General features: G+C 41.3%; 1 protein-coding gene across 1 annotated transcript; it reads right to left on the bottom strand.

Annotated features, from left to right (window-relative positions):
• Nucleotides 1-4,553: 4,553 nt before the first annotated feature.
• Nucleotides 4,554-17,720, bottom strand: ACADSB (acyl-CoA dehydrogenase short/branched chain). The gene is made up of 11 exons (XM_028730018.2): nt 17,394-17,720; nt 14,886-15,045; nt 14,375-14,475; nt 13,358-13,564; nt 12,438-12,608; nt 11,005-11,130; nt 10,400-10,492; nt 8,768-8,857; nt 7,998-8,135; nt 6,687-6,786; nt 4,554-5,580 (listed from the first exon to the last, which is right to left on the bottom strand). Exons 1-11 carry the CDS (start codon nt 17,436-17,438, stop codon nt 5,510-5,512), a joined length of 1,302 nt encoding a protein of 433 aa, XP_028585851.2. The 5' UTR covers nt 17,439-17,720; the 3' UTR covers nt 4,554-5,509.
• Nucleotides 17,721-17,853: the final 133 nt, after the last annotated feature.

Raw genomic sequence — 17,853 nt, 5'->3', positions numbered from 1 at the left:
ACAGGATTTGTTACCAATATGAGCAGATAAGCCCACATCTACTGCTAAATCAACTAGACATGAATTAAGCTTATAGGAATAATTGATACAGAAGACTTTGCTTCTGGGTGAAAGCAAGTTGGACCAGATGGCCTTCAGAAAATGTGTAAGCTTATGCAATTGCCTAGTGAGATACGAGGTTCTAGCTTAGTGGTCTGTTGAGCACATGCTTTGCACACAGATATAATCGCTGGCATCTGCAGGTAGGGCTGGGAAGGAAAGGAAGTACTGAGATAGACAGAGTAATGGACCAACTCAGTTTAAACCAGCTTCCTATGTGAGAGATGGAGGTGGGGAGCACACTTCGTCTCTCCCCTTCCCAACCCTGGAAGGAAAAAAAACCAGCTGCATTTTGGTCCTAATGAAAAACTGAAGCCTAACAGTAAGAAAAGGCATAATGAATGAACACTTCACTACATAAAAAGTCAACTTGCTCTGGTGCCAAAGAGGACTTACTGTTAACCTTAAAAAAAGGGAAAGGAATACATTTAATTATTTCTACACTGGCAGGCTTTTTTGGCCTACTTTTCCACATCTTTCTCCCTCCAGTATCTTTGATGTGACAGTGATTTAGGCATTTTTTTTATTAAAAAAAATTGGCCTGTATGGAAGAGCTCCTATGCCCTCTACTGTATAGATTTGGATATGTTCAGCCTGTTTTCTGGTAGATGGATGTCCCTCTAGTGGCTGGCTTAAGAGGGGGGAAAGGTAAGCAATCACACTCAAAACTAAAGTCAAGATTGACTCCAGTACATCATTCATGCTTATGCAATACCTTTTACAAACCATCCCATGAGGGGAAAACGTGGGAATGCTACATTCAAATAGGCTGCCGATGCAATTTGCCTCCCCTGCCCCATAAATAGACAACTTTAGGATCAGAGGTGAGGAAAATGTCTGCATCTGAAAATATTTATTCCACGTAAGTTGCTAGAGGCAATTTGCCACCCAATTTTGAAACCAACATAGAGCCAACTTAACAAGTCCAAAATGACAAAACTGCCGAAAAAACACTCCTAATGGATTTACTTTGTTATAACCATACATGCACCTGAGAAGAGTCAGCATTATTTGTGAATAAACAGGACTTACAGAACCATCTAAATGCCATAGCCAAGTCCATTTCCATTATTATTGCTTAGCTTCTCATTCTGAACCAAGATCACAAATGCATCCTTGCTGTTCAGTTGGTTTAGTATGAAAACATTTGGTCTCTTGTGTTAATCCTCATAATCCTTTTTCTTGACTGTGACAGAGAGTAGAATATTTTTATTTTTTAAAAAAGCTTTTGGGGTGCCTTTAAGGGTACCTTGATGCCAGAGAAAGAAAGAGTGAGCAGAGAAGAAACTAAGAGAATCCCATATGTGTGTTCTTGTCCAGGTGCAGAAAGCAATCTTGTATGAATTGTGCTTGCATTTGCAAAAACCTTCCAATGTCAGCCTATGAAAAAATTAGGAAAGCAAGAGATAGCAATGTGTGCCAGAGAAAAAGAAGAGAGAGCTAGACAGTGAGGAAGGCATCTAGGCCTTACTGTGCGACACTAGATCATGCTTCAAGTACTATCTCCGTAGAATGTAGTTGTAGGGTAGATGGATAGACAGCACACACCACAGTCAGAAGACATTGTCATATGCTTTGTTGATTAAGAAGAGGATGTTACGTGTATGGCATTCATCAACCACAATCTTATTTTACAGTTTTATTCCACTTTCACTTAGTAGATGCATTTGCATTTAATCACTTTTATAGCCACTTTGTGGGGTGTACAATCATGGTAGAAGACATACAAAAATATTTGTAACAATGCACGCGGTACGCATGCTGTACAAAAATACTTCACGTTAGGTGCTCTTTATACAAACTGTACCTTTAACTTGAAATACTCACCAAGGATTTTCCTTAATGTTTGGTTTAGAAGGAATCGGATTCCGATCAGCTGCACACAGCCCAAAGCAGATATAATAAACACACAGTTCAAAGTGATAAAAACTTGTATGCTAGATGCTTAATGCAAAAGCCATTTCAAGTTAGGGTTGTAACATTCCCCCCCTGCTGAAAGTGGATTTCTGCTTTTTAAAAGCTGCCTCCTAGCTAGAATTTAAAGAAAGCTTTCCCAGGCATGAGTTGTTATGAAGAAAGTTGTGCCTGCTGAATCTCTGACTGGCATGCAGATGTTAAAAGACCCAGAGCCCCTCAAGAAAAGAAAGAGGCGAATGCAGGTCCTGTAACAGGTATATAGCAAAGTATATTGAATCAAGTAGCTGGACAGTTTTCATGAGCAGCTTTGTACATTGTATAACTGGACTATGTGTCTATACTTATTCTTAACCCACAAAGGTAGCTCAAATGTAACAAAGACAAGCTTTCCATATTTTTTAATACAGCTAGATTGATTGAAGGCACAGTGGGGACCTTGTCATAGAAATGTTATAGCCAATTACTGCCAGCTTAAAGAGTAATGCTACCACTTATGACTGGGGCTGCAATGTTTTGTCAATCAGATTACTCCATCTGAAACATTTTAATAAATTTAAAAGATGGCTCTATTAAACTTGCAGATCTTTGCAATTATTTTTTTTAATACAAGCATTCATTTAAAAAAGAATACAGGCAGCACTCCCAGGCTGCGGAGTGAAGGCACATGCGGCCACCACCTTGTTGCAGCCAAGTAGGTCTGGGCCTGGCTGGTGGCCTGGAAACCACATGGACTCTTCCTTGGGTTCCATAAGACAAGAAAGGTGGGAAATAAATGAATCATCGAAGAGAGATCACATCTTCTGTCACACAGAGGATATGCCTCTTTTAAGATGGCAGAAATTCAACATGTGCCTGCTGGATTCCTGGTTTCTTCCCTTTTTTTGGGGGGGGGGGTTGCCTTTTAATGTGCTGTGCTTCTTCCAAAATGTGTGCATTACCTAACAAACAAACTAGGCTTCCTCCCCCTCCCTCCCCCAGTCATTTGCTCACTTCAGAACACTGCTTATTCTGTTCCAGCACTACTTCTGATTAAACCCAGCAGTATCATAAGATCTGAGAATACAAGGAAATGCAGTTGCCTTAACGTCCCCATGCATGATCTACAATTTAGCCTCAGTATTTTTGCAGCTCAAGCTGCGCTCTGCCGCTTGGACTCAGCAATGTTCCTTCCCCACATACACAACCAAATGCTTGCCCCCGACCCGATCTGATGGATGAACTAATATTAGTAACAGAAATGTTTATTATGAGGGTGCTTTTCAAATGGGCATTTTCTTCCACTAATAGAATGGAAAGAAGTGTGTGTGTGTGTGTGTACAGTGGTACCTCGGTTTACAAACTTAATCCGTTCTGGAAGTCCGTTCTTAAACCGAAACTGTTCTTAAACCGAGGCGTGCTTTCCCTAATGAGGCCTCCCGCCGCCAGTGCCCTTCCACCGTTTGGATTCCATTCTTAGACCGAGGTAAAGTTCTCAAACCGGGACATTCCGGATCTGTGGAGTTTGTAAACCAAATCGTTCTTAAACCAGACTGTCCTTAAACCGAGGTACCACTGTATTCAAGTTTCAAATACGGCACAGATAAAAAGAATGCAAGATCACCTTGGTTGGGTACTCTTGTCTGCAACAGTTTCACCCAATGAGGTGTGGAAACAAGGTGATCACACTTTACATGTATGTGACTTTGGCACAAAAATTAAAAATTGCAGTCTAAAAGCCAACAAAGAAAAAGGAGTTTAAAGGAAGCTGATAAAAACCCCATTGGCTTCAGTGGAACCAGCACCACTTTCTCACTTAATCACTTGCAACCCTGCACAATATTTCATGATACTGTAGTGCCACAGACACCAGAATCTTATCTTACCTTTTTATGTTCCAGTGAAGCAGTTCTATGTAAAATACCTTCAAGTGCCATGGAAATGAACATACTCCTGGACACATTGCAATAGCCAAGATTAACAGGACTATTCAAAAGCAAATGTCTTACTTATTGCTGTCTCTGAGGCCTGCATGCATTTTTACAGGATGCCCAGAATAAAGCATGAAGTACTAACTTTTAACCATCCTATAGAAAAGGCCCTGTATTAATTACTTCCTTCATCTCCATCTTAACCACCATAGGACAAGTCTGTTCCAACTCCCCAAGTACAGCGTTGCAACTCAATCAAAGAGGTGGGTTATTTTGTCCATTATTATCCTGTTTGGGCCATGTTTTCAAGCACCGACCACTGATACTTGTGGAGTTCACCGACATGTATGGGTTGTAGGGTATTTTTTTTAGTGTAACTTCATTACAGCTCCCATGTGATCAGGGCCATCACACTTGTGTGAATAGAATTTCAGAGATTTCTTGGATACTTAGTTCTTTTTCACAGTTTGTATATTGGTGTGCTGGATCTTGATAAGCAGGTGCAAAAGTTCAAAGAGCCCACATGGTAAAGCAGAGAAGCCTTGATAGCCCAGAATCAACTGAAGTTATCAGTTCTACAAACCCCAACGTGTAGATACAAAAGAAGGTTGATTTTAACGCCCTGTATCATTATAGTTGGGAAAATTAGTTATTATGGTAATCTAAATCCACCTGGTCTACTGCCTCTAGTAATGCAAGACCCTCATAAAAGCATGTGGTTCAAAACTGTGCATCAAAAACTCCTTTCATGCGGTCTGCATTCGCAATCCCTATTATCAATGGGCCTCATTAAAGCAAAGAGTCTAATAGGCCAGCGCCTGAAAGACATTGAACGGCAAAACAACCTGACTATCTTAAAGAAACTGTGCCCATGGTATACCTACTTTCCCCCTTCCCATTTTGACTTTCCAGCTTCATATTTGTTTAAATTAACCATCCCAAAATACAGACGTGCCTTTACATTGGCTAGATGGGATGTTCTTCCCTCTGCCGTACTCGAAGGTCGTTACCAAAAGACTCCATTTGAAAAACGACTCTGCCCATGTAGAGATGGTAACACGGAAACAGTGTCCCACGTCCTCCTATCCTGCCCCCTTTACAAAGACCTAAGGAATGAGATTATTACTCCACTCATTCTCCCCAACCCCGGCCGTTCACAAGACATTATACTGTTTTTTCTCTTATCTGATACGGATAGTCAGACAACAGAGAAGGTCGCGAGGTACATCGAGAGAGCTATGAAATTGAGGGCCACCATCTGAGTGACAGACTTGTTCATCTGACGGACCTCCTTCTGTTTGTTCTTATCCTCCTTTTTATTCTTAGTTTATTTTATTTTTAATTCTTGCATAGCTGTGGCCTGTTGGCTTTGCTAATAAAGTTCTGATTCATCTCCCTCCCCTCCCCTCTTCAGAACTCAGTTATTATGGTACATTACTGAAGTGTAACAGTCTAGTCACTTATGCTGCAGTCTTGTACATATTTAAAATTACCACAATTTTTCTTATTTTGTCTTAGAAATTAGACATGAAGAAGTAGCCCGTGATTCACACCAGTACTGTAGCGGTAATTAAATCTCTTGATTTTCAGTATTCTTGAGCAATGCATTTTGCGATTGTGTTCAGCTGGATATTTGAAGTTCCTTCATATATGGTACCTGAAACAAACCATCAGGGTGGGGGAATAAATGAAGCAATAATATAAACAGCGATAAACAGTGATTTAAGCATGTTGTGGTAAACATTAGAGATGAGGCAAAGGTATGTAACAGAGGCAGAGTGAAAAAGGTCTGATAATGCAGCGTCAAGTTCTACCGCTGGAGTATTTTTTGTTGTGATCAGTGCAGTACGTTAAACAATTTAGTAGAAACTTTGAATGTGGTGTGGTTTTATTACAAAGGAAGATGCAAGAGCAAGCGCACAAAAGTTATGGATTGACTCCAGAGGCGACTGTGTGCTTCCATTTGCAGAACAGGACTTTTGCTTCCTCTCCCCTTTTTCTGCAGCCACCCACACAATTGCTCTGAGGGACTGGGGGCCCCTCCAATTCAGATTTGGGAGGCACGTGGAGGCTGCAGGAGGGAGGTATAAGAAGTCCTGTTGTGCAAGCAGAAGTCTACTCACGAATGTTCAATTCCACCCTATAACTTGTATGTGTAAAGTAAGTATCGCTTTCATATCCTCTAGTACATATTTTAGTGGAGACAGTCCATTATGGCAGGCTGCAGATCAGTGACTGATGAGACTGTGATATCCACACAGATTTGTACAGCCTAACATAGATAGGGCTGGTCATAATTTTGCTGAAGAAAGCACAATGCATTTCCTAACAGAAATTAGTCCCTATACCTTCCACATCCAGAGGCATGGGGCCTGCTTTTCACTCATGCAATTCTGAGCAGCTAAGGATTGGAAGTGAATAATATAGCCGCATGGTGGGGCAGGTAGCATGGATTTGCCTATGCAGCTGTATGCGAAAAGACTATCAGATCTACATTCTGGGTAATGAACAAACTAAGGTATCTAATCAGTTTGCCTGTAGGTAGCTGGGACAGTGAAGAGGGTGAGGAACCCGGTGTGGCTAAGATTGTAGATCAAAACTTGACAAACAATCAGACTTCCAGATTCTTATAGACTTGCCACTCAATATCCATATCAGGAGATGGAGAACGGCAAATGCGCTTTGTTGATAACTTTCTGATCATTCAATAAAAATGCTACGTTTTCATTTTCAACAGATGATCTATAAGAAACTGCTACTTACCAATCTTGCAATCCCTGTAATATTTCTCAATAGGATAATCTTTTGTGAAGCCAACTCCGCCCATCCATTCAATACATTTACTTGTTGTTAGAGTAGCAACCTGCAAAAAACACATGAAGCATGCTGTGACTTTTGCTCAATTCAAATCAATACTATCCTGACCGTCAGAATACTGACATCACGTTGGTGCCTTCACTGTACTCTGTCAAGCCTATTCAAACATGTAAAGGTAAAGGAACCCCTGCCCATACGGGCCAGTCTTGACAGACTCTAGGGTTGTGCGCTCATCTCACTCTAGAGGCCGGGAGCCAGCGCTGTCTGCAGACACTTCCGGGTCACGTGGCCAGCGTGACTAAGCTGCTCTGGCGAACCGGCACCAGAGCAGCACACGGAAACCCCGTTTACCTTCCCGCCAGTAAGCGGTCCCTATTTATCTACTTGCACCCGGGGGTGCTTTCGAACTGCTAGGTTGGCAGGCGCTGGGACCAAGCGATGGGAGCGCACCCCGCTGCGGGGATTCGAACTGCCGACCTTTCGATCGGCAAATCCTAGGCGCTGAGGCTTTTACCCACAGCGCCACCCGCGTCCCACCATTCAGACATGTAGAATGTTTCAATCCGGTAATTAGCTTATTGCTGATTTTAATCATTTTTAAAATGTTTAAAATGCTGTTTTTAATGGGCGATTTTCTTGTTTCATTCTTTTTGTAAGCCACTTTGAGGTTGCATTACAATCAAGCAATATATATATAGTGGTGCCCCGCAAGACGAACGCCTCGCAAGACGGAAAACCCGCTAGACGAAAGGGTTTTCCGTTTTGGAGGCGCTTCGCAAAACGAATTTCCCTATGGGGTTGCTTCGCAAGACGAAAAAATCTTGTGAGTCCCCGCGGGGTTTTTTCCGCTCCCCCCCCCCTTTCCTAAGGCACTAAGCCGCTTATCAGCTGTTCCGCTGATAAGCCGCTTAACAGCTGATCGCTGAAAGCCGCTAGACCGCTGTAGCGCTAATCCGCTAAGCTGTCAATGGGCTTGCTTCGCAAGACGAAAAAACCGCTAGACGAAGAGAATCGCGGAACGGATTCTTTTCGTCTTGCGAGGCACCACTGTATCTTGTTCTAAATTGTGTATATGATTGTTTTATATGGGCAAATGTTTTAATTGTATTTATAGGCAATTGTTCCATATATGTTGTTATTGCAAACTGCAATAATAATAATGTCTCATGATAAGCTATCTGTAATAATATAAAGCCATAGTTCAGTTATGTTTCATTTAAAAAGAAAAGGCAAAAAAGAACCTCAAATACAGCTTACCTCTGCTGCATAATACTTGGCCATGCTGGACTCTTTTATGAATGGCCTTCCGCTTTCTGCAAGTCGAGCTGCATTGTAGGTTAACAATCTTGCAGCTTCTATCTGTACAGCCACTTGCGCAATCTGATGTTGCATTCCCTTGAAAGAAACAAGTTCCATGTAAAACTAAACTTGCAAGAGGAAATCACCCTCCCTTCTCCAGCTGCCAGATATAATGCTCAGTTCCTGATCCTATGAGTGACCGATATAGCAATTATTTGTTTGTTTACTCAAGTGTAAATAGAACTGTATTCATTTCCAGGTAAGAAATGAAGTCTAAAGTGCAAAAGACCAAGCCAAAAACAACCAAAAAAGCAAGGGGAAATCATTACTATAATTACCGTTTTATAAACACATCCTATGGCAACTACAGTGAAATATAATAATGCAAATATTACAGTAGTTAGCCACACTGTAGCTTGAGTGACAAATTACAAATGAACTTTTAAACAATTCTACCATGATGCAAGAAATAACTGCATCATGGTAGAATTGTGTAAAAATTCGTAGCCGAAGGAGTTCTCACTCAAGTTATAGAAAGTTCTGCCACACAGATAGTCAGAAAGGTATTACTACTTAAAATATTTTCTTCATATTTACTCACAGGTAATCCTTCAAACAAAACATGGCAGTGGTTAAGAAGTTATAATACTGTGGCCTACAAAATATCAGCTGTGATAAGCATTTCTTTTTGTTTTTAGACCCATTTTACAGAATGCACTCATCGCTACCTGAAAGTCAAATGTGCTTTTTCCAAATTGGGACCTCTCCTTTGTATATGGGATGGTGTGGTCAAAACATCCTTGTGCTAATCCCAACATCTGTGAATGAACAACGACGAAAAGCAAATGTTACTAATGTGGTTGGAAAAGTGTCCCAGTCCTCTTTAAAAGGGCAAGACAAGCTTTGTGACAATTGTCAGGAGTGAGTTTGGTTGTTAGGGGCCCATAAGACAACCGCAGGATTGGAGAGATTTTGTATTCCAGAAAGACTAAAAAACCCCCAGCAAAACTAGTTATATGCAGAATTCAAAAGGCAGTGAAAGAAGCTAGAAGTCGGGTATTTCTAAGAACATCTCACCATCACTTTCATTTTACTCATTAAATTTCCAATGCCTCATCACACAGCATAGTAATACCTAGTCAGTCACCAGCAGTCCATTTCACTGCTTAATATGGAAAGTGATAATCTAACAACATTAATGTGTAATGCCTTGATAAGGTTACTTATTTATTAATACTGTTCTCCTAAACCTAATAGCTCAGGGTGGTTCCCCCCCCCCCATAATATGCTGATTAAATTCTAAATTAAAACCAGGTTTTTAATGGGGGCAGGGAAAGGAAGGGAACCTGGGTTTTTGCTCATGACATCTCTCTTTACTTCAAGATGTTGGAACAAGGTAATTCGTTAAGATACTCTTGGTGTGAGTGGCGAAGGGAGGCTTCTAAAGAAGGAGACTGAAACCTAGTCACTGTGGCTAAAATTCAAAGAACAATGCAACTACTTCCATGTGCCCAAGGACACATGGAAGAGCAGCCCTCATTACAAAGCATTTCTGAAACCCAAGGGGCTATTCAAAAGCAGCTTGCGATATCACATGGAAACCTCTTGTTCAAAGAAAAAAAAGGCAAAACATCCCATTGGGCATGCCCAATAATTGTTGGGTCCAAGCCTATGTGCTTAAAGAATGTTAAGCCGTGATGAGGTGCACTTTACAGTGGTACCTCGGGTTACGTACTTAATTCGTTCTGGAGGTCCGTTCTTAGCCTGAAACTGTTCTTAACCTGAGGTACCACTTTAGCTAATGGGGCCACGATTTCTGTTTTCATCCTGAAGCAAAGTTCTTAACCTGAGGTACTATTTCTGGGTTAGCGGAGTCTGTAACCTGAAACGTATGTAACCCGAGGTACCACTGTATTTCTCCAAGAGAAAGGAAGGACTGGGAACGTGTAGGTTTGGAATTATGCACTCCAGCAACCAGCTCCTAATCTTTTTAACTACAGTTGGGGAAGACTCTTTAGCCATATTTCAGGCTTTCAACCCCTCACATGATTACAGCTGGGTGAAGGGGAAGCGTGTGGCCCCACGTTCTCTGCCACGTTCTGAAGGGCCCAGCCCTGCTGCAAATCATACAATGGGGGAGGGAGTAATAGGTTTTAAGTATACACACCTTCAGGCACAGTGTCTGGACAGTGGTGGCTCTCCTGATTCAGGTAATTGTAACTTGATGATACTTAAAAGGGCTTTTGTTACAATTCTGCAACATCCTTTTTGAGATCAGGACTGGTGGGGGGGGGCAGTCAAAACTGTATACACTGTGCGTTACGTCTGCACTGGACCTAAGTAATTATAGTGATACTTACCTGTGCAGCTATTCCTATTCTTCCCGTATTGAGCATTCCAATGGCATACTTATAGCCCTGCCCAACCTGCCCAAGCACGTTGGTCACAGGAACCTGAGGAATTAAGCAAAATCAATTAATTGCTAGTAGCCCTTTACTTCCATCTCCACATTTATTTATTTAAAAAATATAGGCCACCTTTCGAACATAAATGCTTCCCAAGGCGGTTTACAAAAACGCACGCAGACAAAGCAACAAACCACAATACGACTTCAAAACCAGCAACCTCACTGTGCTGCTTCCATACAACTGCAGAGCCAAACGTGTATTTTACATTCAGTTATGAGGAACATAAAAAAGCAAACTACTGTATGGCTTTTGGTTGACAAAATTTTTGTAAATTTGGAGCAACCATAAATCAACAGACTGCGTTCGTGTGTGATTCAAATCTAAATTTGCTATATTTCTAAAAGTGTTTTTTTTAAGCCAACCTCCTGTGAGTAATGCACCATTCATCTTCCAAACGCATGCTAATTTATGCAACTGCATCCCACTGAGTTGTTCGTACTGAGTACAGTATTGCAATGACTTAGCCAAATTCCACAGCTTTAAAAGGACTACTGCACCTTCACATTTTCAAATGTTACAGGACATGTAGATGTGGCTCTGATTCCCAGTTTATCCTCCTTCTTTCCTACATGTAGGCCCTCTGTATTACGGTCTACTATGAAACAGGTAATTCCTTTATAGCCCTAGGAAGGAAAGACATATGGAAAATTAACTGTGCTGATAATAAGGACAGGGTGGAAATTCAATTCAGTTCACATTAAAAGCAGATATACCTAATTCACACATTCTGAAAATGCAGCAATCCTTTGAAATCTGCACTTCTCTGATTTTTGCAGGGCAGTTTTCCAACCAAGTAATGTAAGGTTAAGATTGCATGAAAATGCATATATTAGTTAAAAAACAGAACACAAAACTCATTATATTAGGCAGTATTCCATACAAAAAAGGGTGTAATGAAATAAAATACTAGCACATGTTTGTGAGTACCTTTAAAAAAGAATTAGGAAACTTATGTAGAACTGTGGAGAACCCACAGTTGGAAAAACGAGAAGCTGCGAGAAACCAGAATTCACCCATCCTAGCTTGGGGCCGGACTCCTGCCAAGGCTGCCCAGTCTTTCCTTTTCAATATGCCATTTAAGTGAAGATCTTTATCCCAATCTGTGTCTATATTAGATCTGAAATTATTTCTATTTACAGATTGAGTTTTATACATGGATTTGTTTTTATTGTAAACGCTTTTAACTGTGAAATTGACTGCAGTGGTACCTTGGTTGGGTTGTCAAACATAATCCGTTCCGAGAGTCTGCTTGACTCTCGAAACTGTTCAAAAAACAGTTTCTGATTGGCTGCAGGAACTTCCTGCACTCAAGCAGAAGCCGCGTCAGATGTTCAGCATCCGAAAAACGTTTGCAAACCAGAACGCTTACTTCTGGGTTTGCAGCGTCCGGGAGCCGATTTGTCTGGGAGCCAAACTGTTTGAGTACCAAGGTACCACTGTATATAAATAAATGTTCTGGATTGCTGGTTGTGCAATACAGTGGTTGTGCAATACAGTGCCTAATCATGAACAGTGCAAAACTGTACAACAGCTGTGTAATCACCTTTCTTTGTCTGACTGCATCCTGACTGCTCAGTGGTTTAGAAGCTCAGTGGTTTAGACCACAGGACCACCCGCACCTTTACCTTTTTACTCACTAGTATGGATACTCCAGACAGGGCTTCTCAGATGCAAATAGGATAAGAAAAACACCAGGGCAGGCAGGAGGGATTGGGGGGCAAAGAGAAAGAGAGATCAAGGTTCCTAACTCTGCTCTTCTGCTGTTCTTAGCAAATTTCCAAAACAGCAGAAGAAATTCCATAAATTGAGGATACAGGAAGAAAAAGGAAGACTGCCAGTATAAGCAAGGTACAAGCCTAGTTTGTACCTTGTAATTAATCTTGATGCAATGCCTTAGTAAAATCAAGCGATAACTGTTTTAGCTACTTACTGCGGAAGGATTGGCATTTGCCATCACCAAAAACACTCCTGCATGCTCAGCAAAGCTAATCCACATCTTTGACCCACTGATGATATAGTAGTCCCCCTTCTTTTCAGCACGAGTCTTCAAGGAAAACGCATCGCTGCCAGAACCAGGCTCTGAGAGGCAGAAGCTGCCCATCTATCATTTTAAAATAAAGTCAAGTCACTAGATATATTCACTCTGCAAACATTTTGAGAACATAGGTACAGCAAGGTAATCAAGTAAGAAAGGATTTTTTTTAACCAGTGACATATTTAATTCACAAGACAAGAAAATCCAAGTATTTACACAATATAGTCTCTCAAACATTTTCACACCACTCCAACTGAAAAAACACCCAATGCTTTCTTGGATGGCACTGGTTGGAAAACAAAGAAGGACTGTTACTACTTATTGTTTCAATGAGAGCAAACGGTTTCCTAGAATTCCACAATCTCATTCATCCTGAACATAGCAGTGCTATGGAGGTAAGGGGGAACAGCTGCTGCAATAACAGGGACACTGTTATGCTGTGCATTGGCAGTGAGAAATAAAAAAGCTCTGCCATAGGCCAGTTTAGTGGCCTCTTTAAGGGTGATGAAAATCAACAGTTTAACTCCCAAAACTTTGAATGATTTGGCTGTAAACATCTCTTTTACCCAACCAAAGACTCACAGGAGTCAATGAGACACAAATATGCCTAAACTCAGTTGGTTTAGTAGAACTAGGGCTAGGCTGTGGATGGAGCTCTTAGGCTGCAGTCCTATGCACACTTACTTGAGAGTAAGCTTCAATAAATTGGTGGAATTTACTCCTAAATACATCTACATAGGTTTCTGCAGTTCGTTCCTTAAGGTGGAAATTCTGCAAATGCATATTTAACTTATGTGCCAATATACTGCACCTACCATGTCTTTTGCCAGTCTAGGCAAATAGGTTTGCTTTTGTTCTTCTGTGCCATACGTCGTAAACAATTTATTGGTTAAAGTATTCTGGAGTTCACACATAAGCGATACTGATGGATCAACCTTGGCCAACTCCTCAACCACCAGAATAGTGGAAAAAAAGGAAAATCCAGTTCCTCCATATTTGGGATCAAGATCAATACCCATCAACTGAAAAAGAAAGAACAAGCTGTTGTTAGGAGTGGGTGGAAAAACCTTATGAATTCTGACTTCTACTCAACTTCCATAATCTTTGCTAGAAAAAAGAGCTATTGGGGTGGTATTCTGCTAAGTTTCACCCAGAGAAGGCCCAATGAATTTAACGAACATAACTCATTTCAATTAGTTTCAATGGGTCTACTCTGAGTAAAATTTAGTTGAATACCACTCATTGATTCCGAAAGGAATTTTCATGTGTACCCTCCTATAATCACAGCCTCCCACTGAACTCTAAGGAAATGTTCACAAGATTTGGCTATCAGCACGCTCAAGTTTGAGATCCAATACTGTGATCCTACAGATTTGCTTGTGCTGTTGTACTCCTGAAACAGCAAATTTTAGAATCAGAGTGGCATAATACTAAAACATTATTGTTACTTGTGCCTCTTATTTAACTAAAGAGTAATCAAAATGCCCAAAGTGCAATCCTAGCCATGTCCACTCAAAAGCAACTCCTTTTGAATTCATTTGGGCTTGCTCCCATGTAAGTGGGGTCAGGATGTAATCTTAGTCACCAAATGTTTTCCCCTTAAATCTACCTCCAATGAAACAACTGCATAAATTTTCTATTTGCTAAGAAGAAGAAAAGCTACAAATATTTACAGAAAAACAGAATGAAAGCTAGCAGTCAGCCCTGTGACCATTTTTCAATTATATCATTCATCCTTTTGCTTATTGTGTTATAAATGTATATGTACAGTACTCAGTGTGCAAAGGGAAGAAGCTACATACTGCATTAAAAACACCAAAATATGTACAAACCCCTTGTTCAAATAGCCCTTGTACAATAGAATCGTCCATTTTTGCATCAGCATCCATTTTCTGTACTAATGGTAGCACTCGCTCATGAGCAAACTTTTTCACTATAAGGAAGAAAAGATATAAAGAATCTCATTGTTAGCCTTAAGTTGCAGTGAAGCCAGAAATTTAACAGATATAAAATTCACAAATGTAGGTAAGATAGCACTAGTGGCTACAGTTAGATTTAGGTCTTTTGATTGAAGTTTACCATAGTGGAGTGGGGGAAAGGTAGCAGTATTTATCCCCTCTGCCTAGAATGTAACAGAGAATTGCCTACATAGACTTAAACCGACATTTAATTCTTCAAAACATCAATTTTTGAAAATGAGCTAACAATTTATGGGTGGGGGTGAATTTCTTGCTTACAGAAGTGATTCGTTCTCTTCAGTGCATTATTATAAATCGCATGCCATGTAGAAAATAATTGATTTGGGCAGACTTTGCCCATAGAGACAGAATTCAAATACATTACCCATTTCTTTGATCATGATCTCCTCTTCTGTAAATGTCTGAAGCGGAGCACAAGTTACTCCCTCACTGGTTAGGTTTGGTAAAGCCTCAGATTTGGAAGATTTAAAGAAACTGGGTTGCCTCATGCAAGAGTTTATGAATGGAGGCATATTCCATCTCAGCTGTGGACAAAACATATTTTAAGAAGGAGGGAACAATACCACTAAAGAAAATAATCTTAGCCTGAAACTACAAATAAGATATTTCCATGAACTCTCAGGGAGCAAGGGCAGACTCAGACCAAAGTGACTAATGAGGACATCATCACTAGACTTTGGTTGTGAGCAAGGATGGATATTATAATTTGGATTACTGGGGAAAGAAACTGCTCCCAAGTGAACAAAAGTGTCCTACAAGATACTTCAGAATATAAACAGGATGGAAGTCAGCCCTATATCAGGAATAGTGCTCTCTGGAAGTTTTGGGTTCCTATTCCCATCAGCCCCAACTAGCAAAGCCACAGTCAGGGGTGATGGGAATGTGCAATAAAGTATCTGGACTGCACCATGTTGGCTATCCCTGCAATACAGTGTGCCCTTGACATGTGGGGGTTGCTACAGGTGTTGTGGAAGTTGTCTCTGTTGATCATGTTAGATCTTTTGAGTCACACATACAGGTTATCATTTGATTTGCTTTAGTAATCAACTGATGAGCATGCACACGAACAACTTCAAGATCTTATATGGTGAAACAACATTTGCATAGCCCAAGACTGTAAATTCTGATTTTCATTCTTTGTTTTAAGCAATCTTATTTCTCTGGCTTTGTTGCTGAGAACACAAGTAAGACCCCCCCCCCTCCCCAATGTTAAGAACACTTAGGAGAGACACCTTTCGACAGAAATCTGTTTAGGATTATTGTGCAACAATCCTTTGACTTGCTTATATCTAACAGCATATGTGCTTAAATTTAACATTGAAACAGACCAAACTTAATTTCAGGCAGAACAGACTGAAAGGTAATTTCCATTTTGTTAAGGTAACTTCAGCCTTTTTGAAAAAACTATATTATAAAGAATCTACATAGATTTTTGTTTAGTTGCTCTGTAAAGTGATGGTGCTATATAAAACTACAATAACTATAATATAAAAGGGCTTAGTACTGGAGCCTAGTGGCCTGGTTTATGTTGTTAGGTCCTATGCAGATTTAAACACATTGGATACATTTAGATTCAATGCAAATGGTTTGTTTAGTTTAACTGTGGCTTGCTTATAAATGCAAACCTGTTTCGGTGGGCTTAGATATGGGCTAAGTACACAGGATTGGGTTTTAATTTGCAAGTCAACCCACCTTCACATTAAACAAATTCTTGCTGACCAAGATTGCTCTCACTTTATAAAAAGAGGCAACTCCCTGCAATGCTCTCTTCCCCTATAAAATTTACAATGGGCAATATACAGGAACATTTGCAAATAACTCCTGAATTATGTAGAAAGTTCACACTCTAGGGTTAGGCCCTTGAAAGGGGTTGGCACACATAAAATAAGTATACTGAAGTATTCTACAGCTCTTTTCAAAAATACTGAAATATGGGCTACCAAGTTCTCTTGTTCATTCCTACAATAAAGGACCTACATGAATGAAGTTTTATTTCCTAAGTCAATATTGAACAGCTAGTAGTGCTGGACTTAGTAGCTTTATAGTAGTTCCCTCTTTAGTTGGCAATGTGTATTACTTTTCTTCAGAAGGTGGTAAGCCAGGCTTGATGCACCTACTAAGGGGGCCATCCTGCTTATTCTACACTTCTATCTCATAGTGTTGCCCTGGTGATCACTGAAAGGACCATGCTTACACCTAGCTTTGCAGCAGAGTTATATGCATTTTCATTCAGAAGTCAGTGTTCAGTGGAGCTGACACCTTGATGTTTAGAACTGTTGCGTTAGGCTTATTATTATTACTGGCACATCTTAACAAAGGGTATGCAAATTTAGCCTACTCCACAGAGTGAAAAGGGGTGTGGGATGAAGGAGAGATCATCTCATGGCTCCCCTGCGCACAAACACACCCTTTATCCATTTCTAAAGAGAGAGTGAGAGGTGCCAGAACTCAGCAGCATCTGGAAATCACGTTCTCCGATCTGGCAACTGTGCATGGAGACCGTATGCACCCACGCCCTCTTGTCCAAGTACAGTTTAACCACCTTTTCCCGTGCATCCTCCTGAAATTCAACAAGGGAACCTTTCTCCGCGGCTAGATCTGTGCTTGGACACAGCTCACCTGTACAGGTCAGGTTTACAAAGGACTCTCCCTCTTACCAGGGGCCAGACTACCTTGCACATCTGGACTACGCTCCTCTACTCGCACTGGCTTCCCGACTCATTTTGACTCAAGATGCCGGGATTCTAACCTGCGACCATCTGCTTGCAAAGCAGCCGATCGACCAGCCCACCTGCAGCCTCCACCTGCCACCTGCGTCCTGGATCTGAAAACAGCCCGAGCTGAGCTCCTGGAAAACAACGGCGACATTTACCTTCCCGCAGCGCCTGAGCGAAGACAGAGCCCCTGCCGCCGCCATCCCTTCTGCCGCCGCAGCTTCTCTCCCCGAAGGCCGAGCGGACACCGAACTTGCTGGAGGAACCCAAAGAGGGATCTTCTGCGCACCTTTACGGAAAGCCTGCCGCGCAACGCACTTCTGGTTCCCAATGGAACCCTCCTCCTGAGGGGCGGGAGTGTTTAGAAGCGGAACGACTCTCGTTCCCCAACTCCCCGCTCCCGATAAGGAGCAGCGTCGCTTTGATTTTTACAGGCGTTTGCGCATCCCCTTCGTTCTCGCCCCCGCACATTAAAGGCGGGAGCCCGACGGTATGCGACTGGATACCGGAAGTTCTACAGAACTCAAGAGGAAAATAAAAACAAGCAAACCACCCGCTTTGGAGAAAGAGAGAGCGAGAGCGCGCGGCTTCCCACGCCTCTCTTTGAGAACGGCGCGC

The sequence above is a fragment of the Podarcis muralis genome, chromosome 6 (assembly GCF_964188315.1).
Source record: "Podarcis muralis chromosome 6, rPodMur119.hap1.1, whole genome shotgun sequence".
Classification (NCBI taxonomy): domain Eukaryota; kingdom Metazoa; phylum Chordata; class Lepidosauria; order Squamata; family Lacertidae; genus Podarcis; species Podarcis muralis.
This window is presented reverse-complemented; position numbering and strand designations above follow the sequence as displayed.

Bases quoted from the DNA above. Each gene is read 5' to 3' on its own strand.
- ACADSB (XM_028730018.2), bottom strand. From the start codon at position 17,438: ATGGCGGCGGCAGGGGCTCTGTCTTCGCTCAGGCGCTGCGGGAAG. The intron at 15,046-17,393 runs GTAAATGTCGCC...TTTTGTCCACAG, and splicing joins CGCTCAGGCGCTGCGGGAAG to CTGAGATGGAATATGCCTCC. The intron at 14,476-14,885 runs GTAATGTATTTG...TCTTCCTTATAG, and splicing joins GATCATGATCAAAGAAATGG to TGAAAAAGTTTGCTCATGAG.